General features: G+C 53.4%; 1 protein-coding gene across 2 annotated transcripts in view; it reads right to left on the bottom strand.

Moving 5' to 3' along the window:
• Nucleotides 1-18,325, bottom strand: part of SH3PXD2B (SH3 and PX domains 2B) — a 70,715-nt gene that overhangs the window by 15,679 nt on the left and 36,711 nt on the right. For both annotated transcript variants that reach the window (XM_066560444.1, XM_066560445.1), the window contains exons 4-6: nucleotides 15,189-15,265; nucleotides 10,587-10,678; nucleotides 3,019-3,044 (exon numbers count right to left, since the gene is read on the bottom strand). In XM_066560444.1, the coding sequence (XP_066416541.1) occupies nucleotides 3,019-3,044; nucleotides 10,587-10,678; nucleotides 15,189-15,265 (195 nt within the window). The remainder of the gene's footprint in view (nucleotides 1-3,018; nucleotides 3,045-10,586; nucleotides 10,679-15,188; nucleotides 15,266-18,325) is intronic.

The following is an 18,325-nucleotide window of genomic DNA, read 5'->3' as shown; positions in this document are numbered from 1 at the left end:
TGAATTCTTTGCAAACCCTCTCATCTCCCCAGGGATTCTTCCAGAATGTGGAAAACAATCACATGGAAATACCATCCAGCAGTGGGGCTTCGGGCAGCTCCCCTGAGGCTCCTTCCCTGCCTCTCCTCAGCCCAAACACTGCAGGGACATTCCCCAGCACAGCAAAAGGGACGTAGGCACAAAAAACCCAGCGAAAACCGAACTGGCAAAGGGGCATTTGAGGTCTCTGCCAGCCTCCTTGGGCAGCTCCAGCCAAATATAAACTCTGGAGGCAGTTTCAGGCTCGCCTGCACCAAGCCATGCTCTCCATCTGTGCTTTCTGCGAGAGGCAGAGGGAACAGAAACGCTCCAACAATCAGGGGACTGATGGCATGGCTGCTTTTAGACAAACCTAAATCAGGGCCAAGGCAGAGCCCCAAAGTCTGGGATAATCCACCCCCTGCAAGCTGTGCAGAGCCCACGCCTCAGGCTCAGCCAGGCGGGATTCCAAGTGCTGTACAAAAAGCTAAGCAAAGAAAGCAGATTTGATTTCCAGTGCTCACACACACCAGGCCCTCCTCGAAACCCCAAGTGTCATCTGAGTCTCGTGGTCACCACAGGAGCAGCACTTTAACCCACTCTGCATCCCAGTGTTTGCTCAAATCCCATTTCCAAACCCAGCCTGCACTGCCAGCACCTCAGAGCTCTTCCCAGCACTACTCAAGAGCAGCTCACCCCCCCCTCAGGCAATTGGGAAATTGCCTTTTGGACAATCCTCGTGATTGTTGTTTGTTAGCAGCTGTTGGATGACCCCTCCTCAGGGACACCCTGGATTGAAGGAGTGTTTTTTGTGCCTTGCTGCACATTTGCTACCTCAAAGCAGGCCTGGCCTGAAGACCCAATGAGCCACCAGGGATTTCCTCAAGGTGTAGAAGGAGTTGGGGTGACAGCAGCTGAACCAAATTCTGTTTCTGCTGCCAGGAAATGCAAGGCAGTGAGATGAATCTGAACATGTCTGGCACGAGGCATCAACCCTGTGTAAGGTTACTGAGAGCAAACACCTTTCCCTGCTGGCTGCTGCCAGGGCCAGAACAGCACATCCTGCCCTGCCAGAGCTTGGATGTTATCCAAACTCTTCCTTCTCAGTGGAGAACTCCTGCTTCTCTAACAGGCAGCGCCCTTAAATTGAATTTTGCCCTCATTGAACTGAGTTATGCAGCAGAAATGTTCTTCCTCTTCTCAACCCTAGAGAGGCCTCTCCTTCTCTTGTCCCCAGCACTCCAGAACAGAGCCAGGCTGTGCTGGCAAATGGCTCATGAGGGTTTAAAATGTCCATCCCAATGTCTTGCTTGGACAGAGAGCAGTCAGAGATTGAGCAGAAAATGCTGTCAAAGGTTTGAACAGGTTAAAACCCTGTGAGCCCCACAGGAGAGCACTCAGCCCACGAGAACAGATCAAACCCAGGAGCCCCAACCACACCAGAGCTTCCCACCTGCATCCTACTGTCACAGATATCTTTTATGAAAAATCCTTTTGCTAGGATTTTTCTCCTGAGAAGCTGAGAGGCCTCAGAAATGAAATGTAAACAATAATTACTGCTGCTGTGGAATGCAACAGGTGCATCTGTGATTGGGCTCATGTGGTTGTTTCTAATTGATGGCCAATCACAGCCCAGCTGTCTCGGACTCTCTGGTCAGTCACAAGATTTTATTATCATTCCTTTCTATTCCCTGCTACCCTTCTGATAAATCCTTTCTTCTATTCTTTTAATACAGTTTTAATATATCATTTTCTTTTAATATAATATTTATCATAAAATAATAAATCAGCCTCGTGAAACATGGAGTCAAGATTCTCATCTCTCCCCTCGTCCTGGGACCCCTGCAAACACCACCACATCCTACCCCCAGCCTCAGTGAAAACATCAGCTCCTGAAGGAGGGATGAGCTGCAGCTCCACTGGAAAAGGGAATGGAATCTTTGAGTCCCTCCTGTGCCTGTCCCCCCTCCTGCAAGAGGATCCCACTCACCCACAAGGGGGTTTGCTCACACAGGCGATGGCAGTGCCAGTTCTCTGGCCAAAATCCTTCCCACCACTGATTTCAGCAGGATCTCCACGCAGCCAAAGCTCAGACCTTCTTTCCCAAAGAATTTCACATTATTTTTATACCTTCTGCAGCTCCAGGAGCTGAAAGACGCCTCCTTAACCCATGGACCAAAGGCTCTTCCACTCCTGTCTCCTGCTCTTTTTGGGAAGCTCAAATAACCCTAAACCACACCAACAAGGGGGTGTTTCAGAGATGTCCCCCTCTCCTGAGGAGCAAGGGCAGAGCATCCCAGACCCCAGCCCCTTCCCAAGGCTCCCAGCTGGTGCCATGGTGAAGGAGAACATCCAGCTGCACCACGAGACTCCCAGCCCCACACTGCCCCCCAGGCAGCTCAGACATTCCCCTGAACTCCTGAAATATTTCACCCCCAACCCTGCAGACCCTCAGCAGGCCCTGGGGCACGTCCCCTGCCCGTGGAGCTGCACCAAGAGCCAAGCCCAGCCCCTGTGCCACCACCCCGTGTCCAGCAGCCACCACAGAAAGGCACGGGGGATGGATGTGACAGCTTCTGGCAAGGGTGAGAAGCTTCCTGCCCCCCCAGCTGAGCAGGTGTCCCCCGAGAAAGGCAGAGCAGAGCAGGGCAGGAGCAGCTGTTAGTACCTCTGTGCAGGAAAGAGGCCGTTCTCTGGATAATCCCTGATGAGGAACAAAAGGATGGGAGACAAGGCATGAGGCAGGGAGGGGGTGGACTGGGGGTCCAGTAGTGCTCACAGCACCTCCAGGGCAGTGCTGGGAGCTGTGGGCATCTGACCCACCCAGGGTCAGGGGAGATGGGATGGGGGCCATGGGGCTGGGAGCCCCACAGAGCCCCAGGGATATGGGATGGATATGGGCCATGGGGTGGGACCTTGCCCCACAGCAGGAGAGCTGGCCCGTGGGTGGGAGCAGGAGTTGGTGTAAGCAGCAGCAGCAGAGAGGAAAGGAGTCCTTACCAGACCTCTTCTTCCCAATGGGCTCCCTGAAAGAGAGAAGGAAGAGTGTCAGCAGAGTGAGGGGACAGTTGGGGCGCTGGCTGAGTGACCAACCCACCCAGGAGCGCACACAGCGCTGGCCTGGTGGGGCCACTGACCCTCCTCACCCAGCACTGTCTCCATGGGCATCACCCACCTGCAAACAGCCCCTGCCCCCCTCCTTTCACTTCATAATTCAATGTTTTGTCCTTCCCAGGCTGAGCTTGGCTGCTGGCCTGGCCTTGCAACTTCCACCGAGGCACTTGGTACCCCCTTGGGCACTCATCCATGCAAGTGTCAATAAAATGAAATAAAATGCAGCCAAGATGGAGTGGAAACAAAGAGGACATTGCTACAGAAACTGGAGCCTGTTGAGTTCAGAGACCACAGACTGTGCAGAGACCTGAGCACCATGTCCCAGGTGCAGAGACCAGCAGGGGAATCTGGGACAGAGCATCCCAAAGATTTCCCAACAGAGGCAGCACTGCAGAGCTAAATCAGAGTTAATTAATAATCCCCATTAAATCTGCCCCAGTTCAGAGGTTCCACAGGGAACAGGGAAGGGAGGCAAAGCAAGGCCAGATGAGCAGGCTGGAGACCAGCAGGTGGTGATGGGAATAACTGGAGTTTCTGCCCTGCCTTCTGCTAAACCCATCACTGTAACTCATCCCCTGCTTCCCTTCCCTGGCTGCTCTCTCTGAGTGAGGGGGCAAGCGAGGAGCTGCAATTCCACTCTGCTGCTGGGATGTTCCTGGCAGGGACACAAAGAGCTGCAGGGCTGAAGAGCAGCAGCCCTGGCCCAAGCACCTCAGAGGGGACAGGAGCTCAGACAAGACAGGAAACAGCAATAAACTCCTGGCAGCATCTCCTCCTCCTCCTCCTCCTCCTCCTCAGATCCCCGTGGAGCAGAGAAGGGCAGAGCAGAGCTCACATGCAAAGAGCTCCCTGGAAACTGATGGCTCCAGCAGAAGGGGAGGAAAAACCCCTCTGCCTTCCACTTTAAATCCCATTCAGCTCCAGCCCCCAGCAGCCATGGCACAGTTACAAAGCACCAATGCCCAGCTGGGACAGGGGGACACAAACCAGCGCCACAGAGGTGGAAAAAGCCAGGAATGCTTCTCCAGCTGCTTCCCAGAATGCTGAAGGCAAAGGCTGCTGTGTGACTGGAGCCTCACTTAAAGCTCTGAGCCAACACCACAGCCTCAGTGGGCTCAGCTCAGTGTCCTTCAAGAACCTCACAATCCCCTGAAAGGAAACTCTGACACATGGAGAACTCTTAGCACACTCAATAACCCACATGCCACGATTTTTTCAGGAAAAGAGAGTCAAGTTTCTCAAGCATCTTCTCTAGGCAGCATCCCTGAGGATCCAGGGGTGGGAAGGAGTGAGATGGGGAGCACAGAGGTTGAGCAAAGTGAGCAGACTTTAAAAATAAATTAAAAGCAAATACAAAGAGGCTGCTTTTCAACAACCTGTAAGACAACTGTTAAACTACTCAGTGCAGGATGCTGGGGACACTGAAATTCTTCATGGACTTAGAGGGTCATAATTCAGGCAAGAAATGTTAATTAAGAGTCATTAATTCTAAAGCCAGGTCTAAAGAAGAGCTGTTACAAGCTGGCTTGAGTGTATAAACTCTTTCCTAAGGCACATTTGGTGGCTGCTGGGCCAGGCAGGTCCCAGAGCTGCAGGGAAGTGGCCCTGAGGTTGTCACACAGAAAAAGCCACCTTGCAGTGGGACTCACAGGAGAAAAGTGCCCCCAAATGTGGCTTTGGGGACCTCAGCACTGGCCCTGCCGGTGGAATAGGTGAAGGACTGGAGCACCAAGAGAAGGAAAACAACTGCAGCTGCTGCAAACCCGCACAGGAGCCACATCAAACAGGACGGATCTGAGGTCAGCATTCCAAGAAAACATCTCCCTCACATAAAAAACAACCTCTCCTGTAAAAAAAAAAAAGTCCTGCTGTAACACAGTAATGGCACCAAAATAGCTGTCAGGAGGGGCTTCATCTCCTGAGCATTCAGCCAGCTTGGAGATGTTTGCAAGATTTATGGAGGCAAGGAACAGGGGACAAGAGAGCCCTTGTTTGGGAGAAGTGATGTTTAGCAAATGCTCCAGCAGCCCTGAAAGGAGCCCCTGTGCCCACACTCCAGGGCCACTGCAGAGCTGGCCAAGCTGAGCCCTCGGGCTCAGGACCTGCCCTGGGAGCTCAGAAAAGCCAGAGCCTGTCCAGGGAGCTGGCACACTGCAGGGCTCTGCAGAAATTGGTGTTTGCTGCTGTCAGCCAGGACAGCCAGCTCCCAGCAGAAAGGGAAGGAGGAGGCTGTTCTGGAGCTGGGATCCAGCCTGAGCTCCTGCTGAATGTGCACGTGGGGATCGGCAGAAATGCAGAACAAACAACTCTGTGTACAAGCTGTGATCTGTCTGCAGAGCAGGACACCACCCCAAAGCCACAAGCCAGCAGGAATCCTTATCCAAAGCAACATCCACCACCTCATGGGTCTCTGCTCCACCAGCAGAAGCTCCTGGAGTGGCTTCCTTCAGCCCCTGCATCCTAGAGCAGGGACCAAGTTCAGAGCAACAACTTTTGTAAGTGTTTTATGCATGAGGGCCTGCTCAGCTCCCCAAAAAACCCAGAGAAAGAAGCTTTTAATTGAAGAGGTTTCTCATGGCCAGGGGTGGGAACAGCACCAGGACAGCCCCAACCCCAGCACACCCCACTTGTAACTGTGGGCAGTGAATAAGTAACTGCTTGGTAATACTGGTAACTAGTTAGTCATTAATGTTAATAATTATTAATTACTATTAGGGCCTTGCTTCTCTACAGAGTTAACCTGGGCTCCCTGATAGCTGAAAGTGAGCTGGAGGAGGGAGCAGCTGAATGCCTTGACTCAGCAGTGGCTCCATGCCCAGCCCCTCAGACCTCCCCAGCCTTATTCCAGCACCTCTGCTGTGGTTAAAAGCTGCAAAGGGCAGGGGGGGAGCTGAGGGGGGCACACAGCACCCTCCCACCTCAGCATCCTGTGCTGCTCAGACCTGCTGAGAGACGTGGGGAGCAGGAATTTGATGACTTCTGTTCTTTGAAGCTGCAGGGCATCCATCCAACACCGAGGAGAAAAATCCCACATCCCCCGGATTGCTAAGTTTCCAGAGGTTTCTTTTTCCATAAGCATTTCTCTTCTCCTCCTTCCCTCACCGCTCTTCACAAATTCCTCTGGATTCAGCCTCATTCTGCCCCACGCTGGGCAGCCCTGTGAGCTGGAAGCACTGGGGTAATCCCAGTCAGGGATCCACATCACAAAAGCCACCAGTTTTCACTGCCAGTAGAAGCCCTGCCACCTCCCCCTGCTCTCCTGTTTGATGTTGTCTCTCCAGGACACAGGAAAATTTGGGGAAAAGAGGGGATGGAGGGAGGGCTTCACCTCCCTCTTCCCCCCACCAAATGCTGAGATTCCTGTCTCACTCCCCTCCTGGCTGTGACATCCTGCCCAGCTGGGAGCAGTGGTGGAAGGAGGAGGAATAAAGTCAGAGTTTGAGCCTTTTCCTCTCCCTTGGAGAGCAGGGGGAGGGTGGGAAGGGCTGAGCACCGCTCGTGTTGTGCAGCACAGGAGCTGCTGAAGGGAGCAGGAAAAGCAGGAGAGCCCTGGCTCAGCCCAGAGGGAGCTCCAGCTCTGGGGAAAACAGCACCACAGGGGCCTGGAGAGAAAGGCTTGGGCTGTCCAACCTCCTCTTTCCATTCCCAAACACTGCCAGAACCAAGGACTGAGTTCACCCTTTGCAGTTAAACCAGAGTTCCATAAACTGCAGTTAAATCAGAATTCCACGAACTGCAGTTAAATCAGAATTCCACGACTTACACAGTTAAACCAGAGCTCCAAGAACTGCAGTTAAACCAGAGCTCCATGAACCTCAGTTAAATCAGAATTCCACAAACTGCACTTAAAACCAGAATTCCAAGGACTGCAGTTAAACCAGGATTCCATGAACTGCAGTTAAACCAAAGCTCCACAAACTGCAATTAAATCAGAGCTCCACAAACTACAGTTAAATCAGAATTCCATGACTTACAGTTAAACCAGAGCTCCAAGAGCTGCAGTTAAAGCAGAATTTCACAAACTGCAGTTAAAACCAAAATTCCAAGGACTGACTGCAGTTGAACCAGAATTCCAAGGACTGCACTTAAATCATAATTCCAAGGGCTGCAGTTCAAGCAGAGCTCCAAGGGCTGCAGCCAGCTGTGGCCCTGGCAGGGTTTGACATCCTGGGGTGCAGTGAGTTGGGTGAAGCCTCACCTGCACCCAGACAGAACAAGCACAGGGTGGATCCAACACCACTCACAGGCACGTGCCCTCCACGGCCACCAGCTGCCACCCTCGTGGGCAGGGGTGAGCAGAGGTGTCAGCCAGGGATGCCCAGGGAAGGGACAGGGAGCAGGAGGGCTCCATGAGAGCGGCTGACCACTCCTTTTCCCCTCCCTCATCCCCACCTTTCAGCCACCCAGCAGAAAAATCTTTTCCTTTTATTTTTTCCTTTTTTTTTTTTTTCCTCTCCTTTCCCCCACTCTGTTCGTGGCCTGGCTCCCTTTCAGATTCCCAGGGCAGAATGTTTCTGTGCTGGATGAGGGATGACATCCGGGCCAGCCCCAGACACGCCGTCACGTCTGATCCAGGCCAGCCGTCTATCACAGCTCCCATCTCCTTAGTGCTGAGCTGGCAGCACTCCAGGCCTTGGGAATGGGCTCCCAGTCCCTCCAGAGGACAGAGTCAAGGACTTGGATTAATTAGCATTTTGAATTGTAGCTAATAAATACCCCTCTGGCATTCGGAATGGGATGGGGACACAATGGGGATGTCCTTGAGATGCTGCAGGGTTTGGCTGATGGAGGCCAAGGGACAAGGGGCACCCACTGGGTCCCTCTGTGTGCTGCAAGCTTGGATCTCCTCCTGGAGAGGGAGAGAAAGGGAAGGAGCACATTCCCCATGGAGAGCAGGAGAAGGGAAGGAGCACATTCCCCATGGAGAGAGGGAAAAGGGAAGGAGCACATTCCCCATGGAGAGCAGGAGAAGGGAAGGAGCACATTCCCCATGGAGAGAGGGAGAAGGGAAGGAGCACATTCCCCATGGAGAGAGGGAGAAGGGAAGGAGCACATTCCCCATGGAGAGAGGGAGAAGGGAAGGAGCACATTCCCCATGGAGAGAGGGAGAAAAAGGGAAGGAGCACATTCCCCATGGAGGGAGGGAGAAGGGAAGGAGCACATTCCCCATGGAGAGAGGGAGAGAAAGGGAAGGAGCACATTCCCCATGGAGAGAGGGAGAAGGGAAGGAGCACATTCCCCATGGAGAGAGGGAGAAGGGAAGGAGCACATTCCCCATGGAGAGAGGGAGAAGGGAAGGAGCACATTCCCCATGGAGAGAGGAAGAAAGGGAGGCAGCACATTCCCCATGGAGAGAGGGAGAGAAAGGGAAGGAGCACATTCCCCATGGAGAGAGGGAGAAGGGAAGGAGCACATTCCCCATGGAGGGAGGGAGAAGGGAAGGAGCACAACCACCACTGGATTCAGCATCACCTGCTTGCCCTGCAGTAGCCAAAACTCACAAACTCACAGAATTCTGCACCCAGGACGCTGTGGATTGTCCCACCATAAAAACATATTTGGGACTGGGCTCTGGGCGGTCCCTTGTGTCTCAGACCCAAAGCAGGGAGGTGACAGGGGACTGGCACTGATGGCTGCAAGGACAGAGGGCTGGGAGCACAAGCAGCTCCCAGGGCTGCCCCAAAGGTGTCTCCCCACACCTGAATGCTCTGGCCACAGTGCCCACCCTGCCTCATTTCTGGCTCAGCCCAAAAAACAAAATAAAGGTGAGGAGAGAGGGTACAAGGCTAAAGCTGCCCTTCCATCCCCTGTGGCTGAAAATCCCTCACTGCAGGTGGGTCCAAGACCTGACTCCTACTGCAGAGCAGCTCCTCCTCCTCATGCAGGGCTCAAAGATCCCTGCACAGACATCCCAAAACAGCCCCACACTCTGATACCCCCCCTCTGATGTCCTTGCAAGCTCATCTTGTCCTGGTGTCCCTTGCTTGTCCTTGAGCTGAGCCTTCCCTGAGGGGTGGATGACCCTCTCTGAGGGGTGGATGACCCTCTCTGAGGGGTGGATGACCCCTGGAGCAGCAGGTTAAGTGGTGAGCAATAGCTGGGCAGGACAGATGAGAGCATCAGAGACAGCAAGCAATTAGTTAATGGGCTCTGGGGCTCTCAGACCAATCTCATCAGTGACCACGAGCTGCAGGAGAAATGATGACAGGCCAAGCCAATAGAAACAGGAGCCAAAGGAGGAAAGCAGGCATGGGGGAAGGGGGAATTAAGAGGGAATGAAAATAATCAAAAACCCAGGGAGAAGATGTAGAACACACAAGCACTGTACTGAGCTGGTGACCTGACAGGCTCAGCTGCTGCTCAGGGGAGAAAAACAAAATCCCTTAATCTACCTCCACACCCTTCCAATAGAGAATGGTGTCAAATCAATTTATTGCCTTTCCCCTCACAGTCAATCAGGCTCCTGCAGTGCTCAGGAGCCCTGTCACAGGCAGCAGGGGAAGGGAGAGCAGCAGAGCAGCACATGGAGGAGGCTGCTCAGATTCCTGCTGCTCGTGATCAGCGGGAGATGGGTGGCTCCTGGCCAGAGCAGCTCACAGTCACAGGACTCAGAACCACACTGAGTTGTGTAAGGTTCCCTGCAAAGCTTGCTGGGTTTGCATGGAGAGGCTCTGGAGTGTTGTAATGGATGAGGCTCGTGGATATGGGGAGGGAAAGTGCCCTTCCAACGGGGCAGAGGTTGGTGCAAGTGCGTGAAGTGAGGCTCTTCAGGCTGATCATGCTCCTTGGAGTGGTATTTGCAAGGAGAAAGAGGCTCAGGAAGAGACCAACACTTCATGGGGTACAGAGAAGTGTTTCCACTTCCCCACTGGAGAAAAGTGTCCACACTGAGCTGCAGAGCCTCTGCACCAAAGTCTCCAAATCCCAGACCTGTGACTCGCAAGGGAATTGCTCATGAGCACCAGAGTGCTGGGTATCAGCAAGCCCAAGGCAGTTCATGTCTCCCACCATCCCAGTTTGTGTCCCATCACATCCCAGTTTGTGTCTCACCACATCCCAGTCTGTGTCCCATCACATCCCAGTTTGTATCTCACCACCATCCCAGTTTGTCTCCCACCATCCCAGTTTGTATCTCACCATCATCCCAGTTTGTGTCCCCACCATCCCAGTTTGTCTCTCACCATCCCAGTTTGTCTCTCACCACCCCAGTTTGTCTCTCACACCATCCCAGTTTGTGTCCCCACCATCCCAGTTTGTATCTCACCACCATCCCAGTTTGTCTCTCACCATCCCAGTTTGTCTCTCACCACCCCAGTTTGTCTCTCACCATCCCAGTTTGTCTCTCACCACCATCCCAGTTTGTGTCCCCACCATCCCAGTTTGTCTCTCACCACCATCCCAGTCTCTCCCCCTCCCAGTTTGCCCCCCCAGCAGTGGCACACCCACCCACTCACTCTTTGGGGGGGCTCAGGTCGTCGGGCCGTGTCTCGAAGAACTGCAGCACCTCCTCACACTGGGAGATGTAGGGGGGCAGCTGGATCAGAGCCTGAGGAGCAAACACACACACACACACACACACACACTGCTGCTGGCAGCATCCAAACTGTGCCAGGAGCCCAGCGAGGACTCCTGGGACACCAGTGGCACCCAAGGGGTTCCCAGCCAAGCACAGCAGAGCCAGAGAGCCCCTGTCCCACCCAGCACCCCCTCTGCTGCAGTTCAACTAAAGGAGAATAAGCAGAGACTGCCCCAGGCAGCTCCACCTTTGGGGCAGATGCTGTGCCAGAGGCTGGGAGCCCCAGGGTGCCCATGCAGCCTCCCAGCTTCATTTCCCAGCCTGGAGCAGCCATCCTTGGGAAAGGCTGGGCACTTTACACGTGGCAGGCTCCCACTGCCACCCCAGCACAGCCTAAAAATGCTCCTTTGGGCAATGGCAGCCTGGGAAGGAGCAGGGGGAGAAGCAAGGGAGGCAAAAGCACAGACACCAGGGCTGGGAGGCTGCTGTGGAATGGCAGGAGATGTAAAATTCCCTCTGCTTCTTTCCCTTCAAGGAATCTCTTGCAAAAAATCTTCAACAGTGGGACCTGCAGGGTGAGAGTGCCTGGCTGGGAGGGCAGTGGAAAAAAGGAGTGTTTAAAATCAGGGAGCAGAGCTGCAGCCTGAGCTGGAGCAGATTTATAACCAGATTTCTGTGCAATTCCCCCTCCCCTGTGTTTGCTGTCCCAGCAGTCCCGTGACAGCAGCGTGGGCAAAGCAAACCTCCCCTCATTTCTCTCCTGGAGACAAAACCACAGCAGCAGAGCCTCGGGGTGACCACAGAGATCAGATGTGGCTCCTCACTGCCCCAAGTGCTGGCCCCAAAGCCCTTCCAGGCACTGAGCAGCAGTGCCTCAGTGCCAGCACAGCAGCCTTCAGCCCACTAATCATGGGCCAGACTGAACAGCACCATGTGAGACACAGCAGAGAGAAAACCACTCCCTCCATGGCTTCTGGGCCCAGGGAAGGGCTATTCAAATATCAGGTTTTGCATGGATGCCATTCCCATGTGGTACCACTCCCCAGCTCCAGCATCCCATGACCTAAGTGACTTCCCCTTGCCAAAATCCCTGGGATTTTGTGGCCTGGAGAAGTCTCTGTGCCCTCTGAAAGGAGGGGATGATCCCAGAGAACACCCTGGGCTGGAAGGAGGAGACACAAGGCCCACAGCTCATTTCCCAGCACGTTTGGAAGGAAGCCCACCTCGAGCTGGCTGTGCTGAGCCAAGCAGGCCACCCTGCTGTCCTGCTGGCCACAGAAACAGAGGCACAGCAGCCTGACGTCTGTCTGTCCCACCTCTGGCCCTGCCTGACGTCTGTCTGTCCCACCTCTGGCCCTGCCACCCAAAGCAGGACACAGCTCCGGTGCTGGAGCCACAGCAAAGTCACCTTTCCCATCCTTCCTGCAGGCCTGAGGGGAAAGGACTGAAGGCAGAGGATCCTTGTTGGACTAAAATCATTCTGCAGGCAGTGAGAAAGGATTTTGTTGCCTTTCTCAGGGCAGCAGCATTCTCAGTGGGCCACCCAGTCTCTTTGGGGTAGAGCATCACCACTCCTCCATCAATCCCCCCTGACACTTCCCCAAAATCCCTTGGACAGGAGGAAGGCAGATCCTACACCACGGGAAAGGCCAAAGAGAATAAACTGGAGCAATGAGAAGGCATTTCAGGCCTCTGCTCCCTCTCCTTGCCAATCCCATGGTTGTCCCAAGTCTCATTTAGCAACTCATTGCTCTTACCAGTTTGCTCTGATTCCTTTGCTGCTTCTCCTGCACTTTATCTTAAATTGCCACGTTTTTCAGTACAACAGGAGCTGGAACAGAGCCCTGTGAAAGCAGTGGCTCCCCCCCTGCTCCTCTTCCCTGCTTCCACCCCAAATCTCACCCATCCTCTCTGCAGGGCTCTCCCAGAGAATGAAAACACCCAACTTCCCCCAGAGAAGACTGCAATAAAGAAAAACCTCCTCACACAGCTTCCTCCTGCTCATCCCTGCTCATTTTCCATCTCTGGCCAGCCCCAGAGCCAGCTCAGCCCAGTTGCTTTCCGGGCAAGCAGCAGCAGCAGCTCTGGGGCCTCCTGGGTGATGCATTAACGGGAGGAGGAGAGCACAGCTCCCTAAGTGGGTCATAGAACATCAGCCATTACCTTCCTCTTGTTAAGGAAAAAGGGTTCATTATATTTTACGCCACTAATGGCATTGCTCTGAAAGAGGCAGCTGCAGCGTTTCACCACTGAGGGACGTTTTCTTCCCCAAAATGGGATTTATGGCCGTGTCTGTCTGTGCAGGGACACAGCTCAGTGGCCAAGCACCATCAGCTCCCCCAGGACAGCTCAGGGCACACCTTGCACCACACCTGCAGCGCTCATCTGCTCTCCTGGCCTGCAGTGATTCTCATCTGCAGCCCCTCTGCAGAGCTGCCGGGATGCATTTCCCAGCCCATCTCCATCCCTGGAGTTGTGATTCCTCCCTGCCAGGGGCTTGCCTGAGCCCTAAACCCCACAGCCTCCCCCCACCACACACAGGCACTGCCACACCTCCCTCACCTAGGGGATGGCATGGGGATTTCACCATTTCCCCATCTTCTCCCGTGGGTTTTACAGTCTTTGCATAAATTTCCAACAACATTCAGACTGGATTTTGGAGGTACCAGTCCTACCATGGCTGCTGCAAGCACCAAAGCATGTTTTTGACATGCTGAGATGTGACACACTGGATTTGTGTGAAAATAGTTCATTGTGGACTTCAGAATTTTGTTTCCCCTGCCAAAAAAAAATCTGCCCTAAAGTCATAATTTCCCTTACACTTCAGCCCAGTTTTATATCCTTCAAGGGTATGGAGCAAATTGTCTCAGCCTCCTCTGTGTTCCAATAATTTTCTGAGGTACAACTCATCTTACCCTGGTTTTGTAACCAGTAACTGGAGTCTGCATCCCAGTTTGGAGCCACCCCACCATCCTACAGCCTCAAGTAGGATCAAGTAGCCTCCTCCCATCAAACAGGAGGCTTTTTCCCAAGAGATGGGAAAGGAAAGGCTCCCTGAGGAGCTTCAAACCGAGTCCTGCATGGAACCATTTCACTGCAGACCTGTGGTGACGGGCACAGCCAGGCCCTGCTCCAGAGCTGGCTCTGCTTGGCAGCTGGAGAAGGGCCAGGGGGGAGGCAGAGCCCAGCAGCAGGGAGCAAACTGCAGAGGGCTGGGCACCTCTGCCCTGCAAGGCCAGGCCTCCAAGCCCCTGCACGAATCCCACGGGGAGAAAAGCTAAACCATGGGTGGGTTTAAATCAGAAAGGGACTGACAGCAGGGGCTAAGCCACACTCCTGTGCTCTCGATGCCTTCAGTTTGAGCTTTCCTGTTTCCCAGCCTCTGCACTGCATTGGTTTATAACTCTGCACTCCATATCAGGTGTCAGCAGGTTCTCCTCACAGCTCAGTCCCACAGAACAATCCTTTTCCAGCCCCAGAACCAAGGACACCGCTGCAGCTTCAGCCCAAAAGTGCAAACAACAGGGAATGGAGGGGAGCAACCTGGGAGGGTGGGACTGCATCACCTGGAGCTGGAATTGGACAATGAAGCCAGCGTGGAAATGGACCCAAACTTATCAAAGTGTGAGAACTCGTGGCCAGGATCCATCTGGGGTGGAGCCACGGCCGGGCTCCGGCACTGCCCAAGGTGTGTCCTGTGAAGGGCTTTTAATAAAAACCAATTTATTGCTGTAACTCTGCCCAGCCTCTGCTCCAGGCAGCCTCTGAAGGCATCAGGGCAGCACTGCCACACCAGGACCAGGAGATGCTGTCAGTCCATCAGGATGGAGCTGGGCCAAACTGGGATTGTCCTTGGTGGGTGCCCAAAGATAGGGAGGAGCTGGGGGTGCTCAACCTGGAGAAAAGGAGACTCAGGGGTGCCCTCATCACTCTCTGCAGCTCCTGAAAGGTGCCTGTGCTCAGCTGGGGCTGGGCTCTTTCTCCAGCAGCACTGACACAACCAGAGCACACAGCCTCAAGCTGCACCAAGGGAAATACAGGTTGGATATTAGGAAAAAAGTTTTTTCCAGAAAGGTGATAAAGTTCTGGAATGTTCTGCCCAGGGAGGTGGTGGAGTCCCCATCCCTGGGGGTGTTTAACAAAGCCTGGATGTGGCACTGGGGGCCAGGGTTCAGTTGAGGGGTTGGGGCTGGGTTGGACTCAATGAGCTTGAAGGTCTCTTCCAACCCAGTGATTCTATGAATTCTGTGTGTGATCCTGTGAATTTGTGTGATCCTGTGTGATTCTGTGTGTGATCCTGTGTGTGATCCTGTGTGTGATTCTGTGTGTGATTCTGTGTGTGATTCTGTGATCCTGTGTGATTCTGTGTGTGATCCTGTGATCCTGTGTGATCCTGTGTGATTCTGTGTGTGATTGTGTGATCCTGTGTGATCCTGTGTGATCCTGTGTGTGATCCTGTGTGAGATCCTGTGTGTGATCCTGTGATCCTGTGATCCTGTGTGTGATCCTGTGTGTGATCCTGTGATCTGGAGCCCCTTACCTTGCAGTACTCATCGATGGGGATCAGCCGTTTCACCGCCACGTCGCGGATGTGGCTCCGGCGGAACAGAATCTTCCCTGAAACAAGAGAGGAGACAAGGGAGACAGGGCAGCTCAGCTCAGCACTCTTTGGGACCACTCTGTCAGGACCTTTTCCCTGCACCCCCTCTTGCTCCCCAAAAAAAGCCCATTTCCTCCTATGGATTAAACAGCTCACCAGAATCAGGCACAGTCCAAGTGGCAAGGACAGCCAGGGGAGTGAAGAGGAAACAGCTCCCAGCAAACTGCATCCCCCTGGTCTCTCACCAGTGCTGAGGAGCAGCCCCCACTAAAGCACACCCCTCTGTTTGCTGGTGTGCAAGTCTGGGCTGGACAGAATCCCTGGCAAAGGCTGCAGGACATCCCTGTCCCATTGTCCAGCGTGTCCAGGTCCAGTGTGGGCAGCAGCCAAGCCCAGAGGGTTTTTCCCTGTGCAGCTCCTGGATGCCACAGTGTCTGCAGCTCTGAGTCAGACCTATAGAATTTTCCTTCCTGTCTGGGGTTTATTTTTGTTCTCCATTAATGGGATCCTCTTGCCACTCCGTTTCCTCCCCTCTGGTTATGGTACAGGCCTCTTTCCTTTGAAGCCTAATGAGTCCTAAATGCTTCAAGCTGCTCTCTCAGAGAACAGCTTCCCTGGTTTAAGGAGACAAAAGCCATTAGCAGACAGTGAAACAGATCCCTGATCAAAAGGGTTGGTGCTGGCAGCATTTCAGAGCACTTCCCAAAGCTCTAGGAACTGGCACTGCTCTGCAACACCATCACCTGCAAAACTGGGCTTTGTGGCAATGAAGTTCCCTCAAGCTCCTCCTGGCAGCTCCAATACCACAGGAAAGTCTTTTTTGCGCCTGCTTGGGTTTCCAATCCCATCCCTGAAGCCAAGGAGAGCAACAACCCCTTCATTTATCAAAGGGGTCACCACGGGGCAAGCCAGAAGCCAAACTCCCCTCACTCCACCCTTGCAAACCACATGAGAGCAGGGAAAAAGCCCTTGGGGAGTCCCACCATGGCTTTGTCCCTTTCCCCTGGAATCACTGAAGCCAGGGGCTGGATGCTACCGAGAGCAGGACGCAGGAAAATGGTCACATGGTTCTGGCAATTTGAACTCCAGGGCTGAGTCATTGATCAGAATTTGAACTCCAGGGCTGGGTGAGCTATCCCAGTTTGCAATGCAGGGCTGGGTCACCCCCTGTGCCTCTCCCTGACTTGGCCAGGAGCTGCATCACGGGTGACTTGTGCAAGCAGCCAAGGCATTTTTGAAGCAGAGATGAACCAAAGCCAAGCCAACTTCAGCTTGCAAAGAGCACGAGCAAGAACGTTCTGGAGGAGCCAGATCTCCTGCCAGGCTCAGTTAATGCTTTGGAACAGGACTGAACCCACTCAGAGGCAGCTCCATCCTTGCCCTGCAGGGGAAGGGAGGGGGTCAGGCAGCTCAGCCCAGGATTGCTCCTCATTTCTGGGCCCTTGGCAGCAGGGCTGGGACACTGATGGTGGGAAATGCTCTGCCCTGCAGTGCATTCCCTCTAAAGCATGCCAAGAAGAGCCAAATCTGGCAGCCTTTGTGACAGAGTGAGAACAAAATCCCCCTCTATTCAATCTTCTTCTATTTTGAGGGTGAACAGCCTGGGAACACGGGATTTCTCTGGGAAGACTGGGACCAGCACCCAGGCTGGAGCTCCATTCCTTGCCCTGAGCAATTATTTTCATCTGACAAGAGAATGATCGAGTTTTGCCTTTGCATCAGCAATCCCAGTGTGTTTGCTGCTGAGGATTCTGTCTGAATGATGATTGCTAGAAAGATGCATGGATCCCACCAGTTCTGCTGGCAGGGGTAAGGAATGGCTGTTCTGGTTCTGGGTCTGCCAAAGTGAAATCACTGCTGGGTGGGTAGGTTACAAATGGCTGAAATAATAAGCTCTGGGTGTGGGAATATTGAAATGTTTAACAAACATATGCTAGTGAGTAATAATAAAAAGAATACAGTTTGGGGGGAACAAATTCATCACAAGTGATCTTAAATTAGCCCAGGCATGGAGCATGTGAACCAGCAGGAAATCCAGCTCCTCTCTCCATTTGCTCTAGATCTGGTATTTTTCAACAAGGAAGTTTATTTTCTAACAAAAAGCTGACTTTAATCAAAAAGCCTAATTAACATAATTGCAGCCCCTTCAGTGCTGCCAAATCTAGCAATAGAAACCCTTGAGCTGACAGGCAGGAGAGAGCAGGAAACCCCTTCCCTCCTGGAAGGGAGAGGTGGGCAACCTGCAGCATTTCCCTGGGCAGGTTTTCCTTGGCCCAGACCTAAATCTGGGAATTTAGGCAGGGATTTCAGCAGAAATTCCAGTGGGAATTTCTGTCCAGTGGGGCTTTTCCCACGGCCCAAGACAACAAAGCACAAGGGGAGCACAACAGGAGACCGAGGGGTGCAGAGAGCACCTGAATCACTCTGCAGCTCCAGGGGACGGCTCCCACCTCCTCATTCCCAGAACTCTCTCCCTGGTGCTTTTCTGGCTGCTTCCAGAGCCTGTAAGGATCCTCAGCCAGGTCCTGGCAGCGCCCCAGGCCAGGCTGGACAGGGCTTGGAGCCACCTGGGACAGTGGAGGTGCCCTGCCCATGGCAGGGCTGGGTGAGGTGACCTTTAAGGTCCCTTCCAACCCAAACCATGCCAAGGCTCCACGGTTCCAAACCCATTTTTCCCCTCCCAGCACTGCTCCTGCCCCAGGATGAGGAACACCAAGGACAAGAGAGGTGAAGGGGGGCAGCTCTGATTTTCCATCAGCTGCAGAGGCCAGTGCTGCTGCAGGCTCCACTTGCCCAGCTTCCCTCTCTCGTCACGATGCCAGGACTCAGAAATAATTAGATTTTCTTATTTACATAGATAATGTCATGCATGAGCAATGAGCAGCGAGGCTCCATCCCTGCTGGCACCAGGAATTCCCTCCAGCAGGAAGTGTGCTGAAACACACTGTAAAAATACCCTGTAAAATGCACTGTCCTTCACAGAAACAAACAAAGCTGAGAGAGGACTGAAGGTTTCTCACCCAGGAATGTGTCAAACAAGTTGATTTTGGAAAAGGACAGCTGAGATAAGGCTCCAA

The sequence above is a fragment of the Molothrus aeneus genome, chromosome 15 (genome assembly GCF_037042795.1).
Source record: "Molothrus aeneus isolate 106 chromosome 15, BPBGC_Maene_1.0, whole genome shotgun sequence".
Lineage (NCBI taxonomy): Eukaryota > Metazoa > Chordata > Aves > Passeriformes > Icteridae > Molothrus > Molothrus aeneus.
Note: the sequence above shows the minus strand (reverse complement) of the source record. Positions and strands in the feature narration are given on the sequence as shown.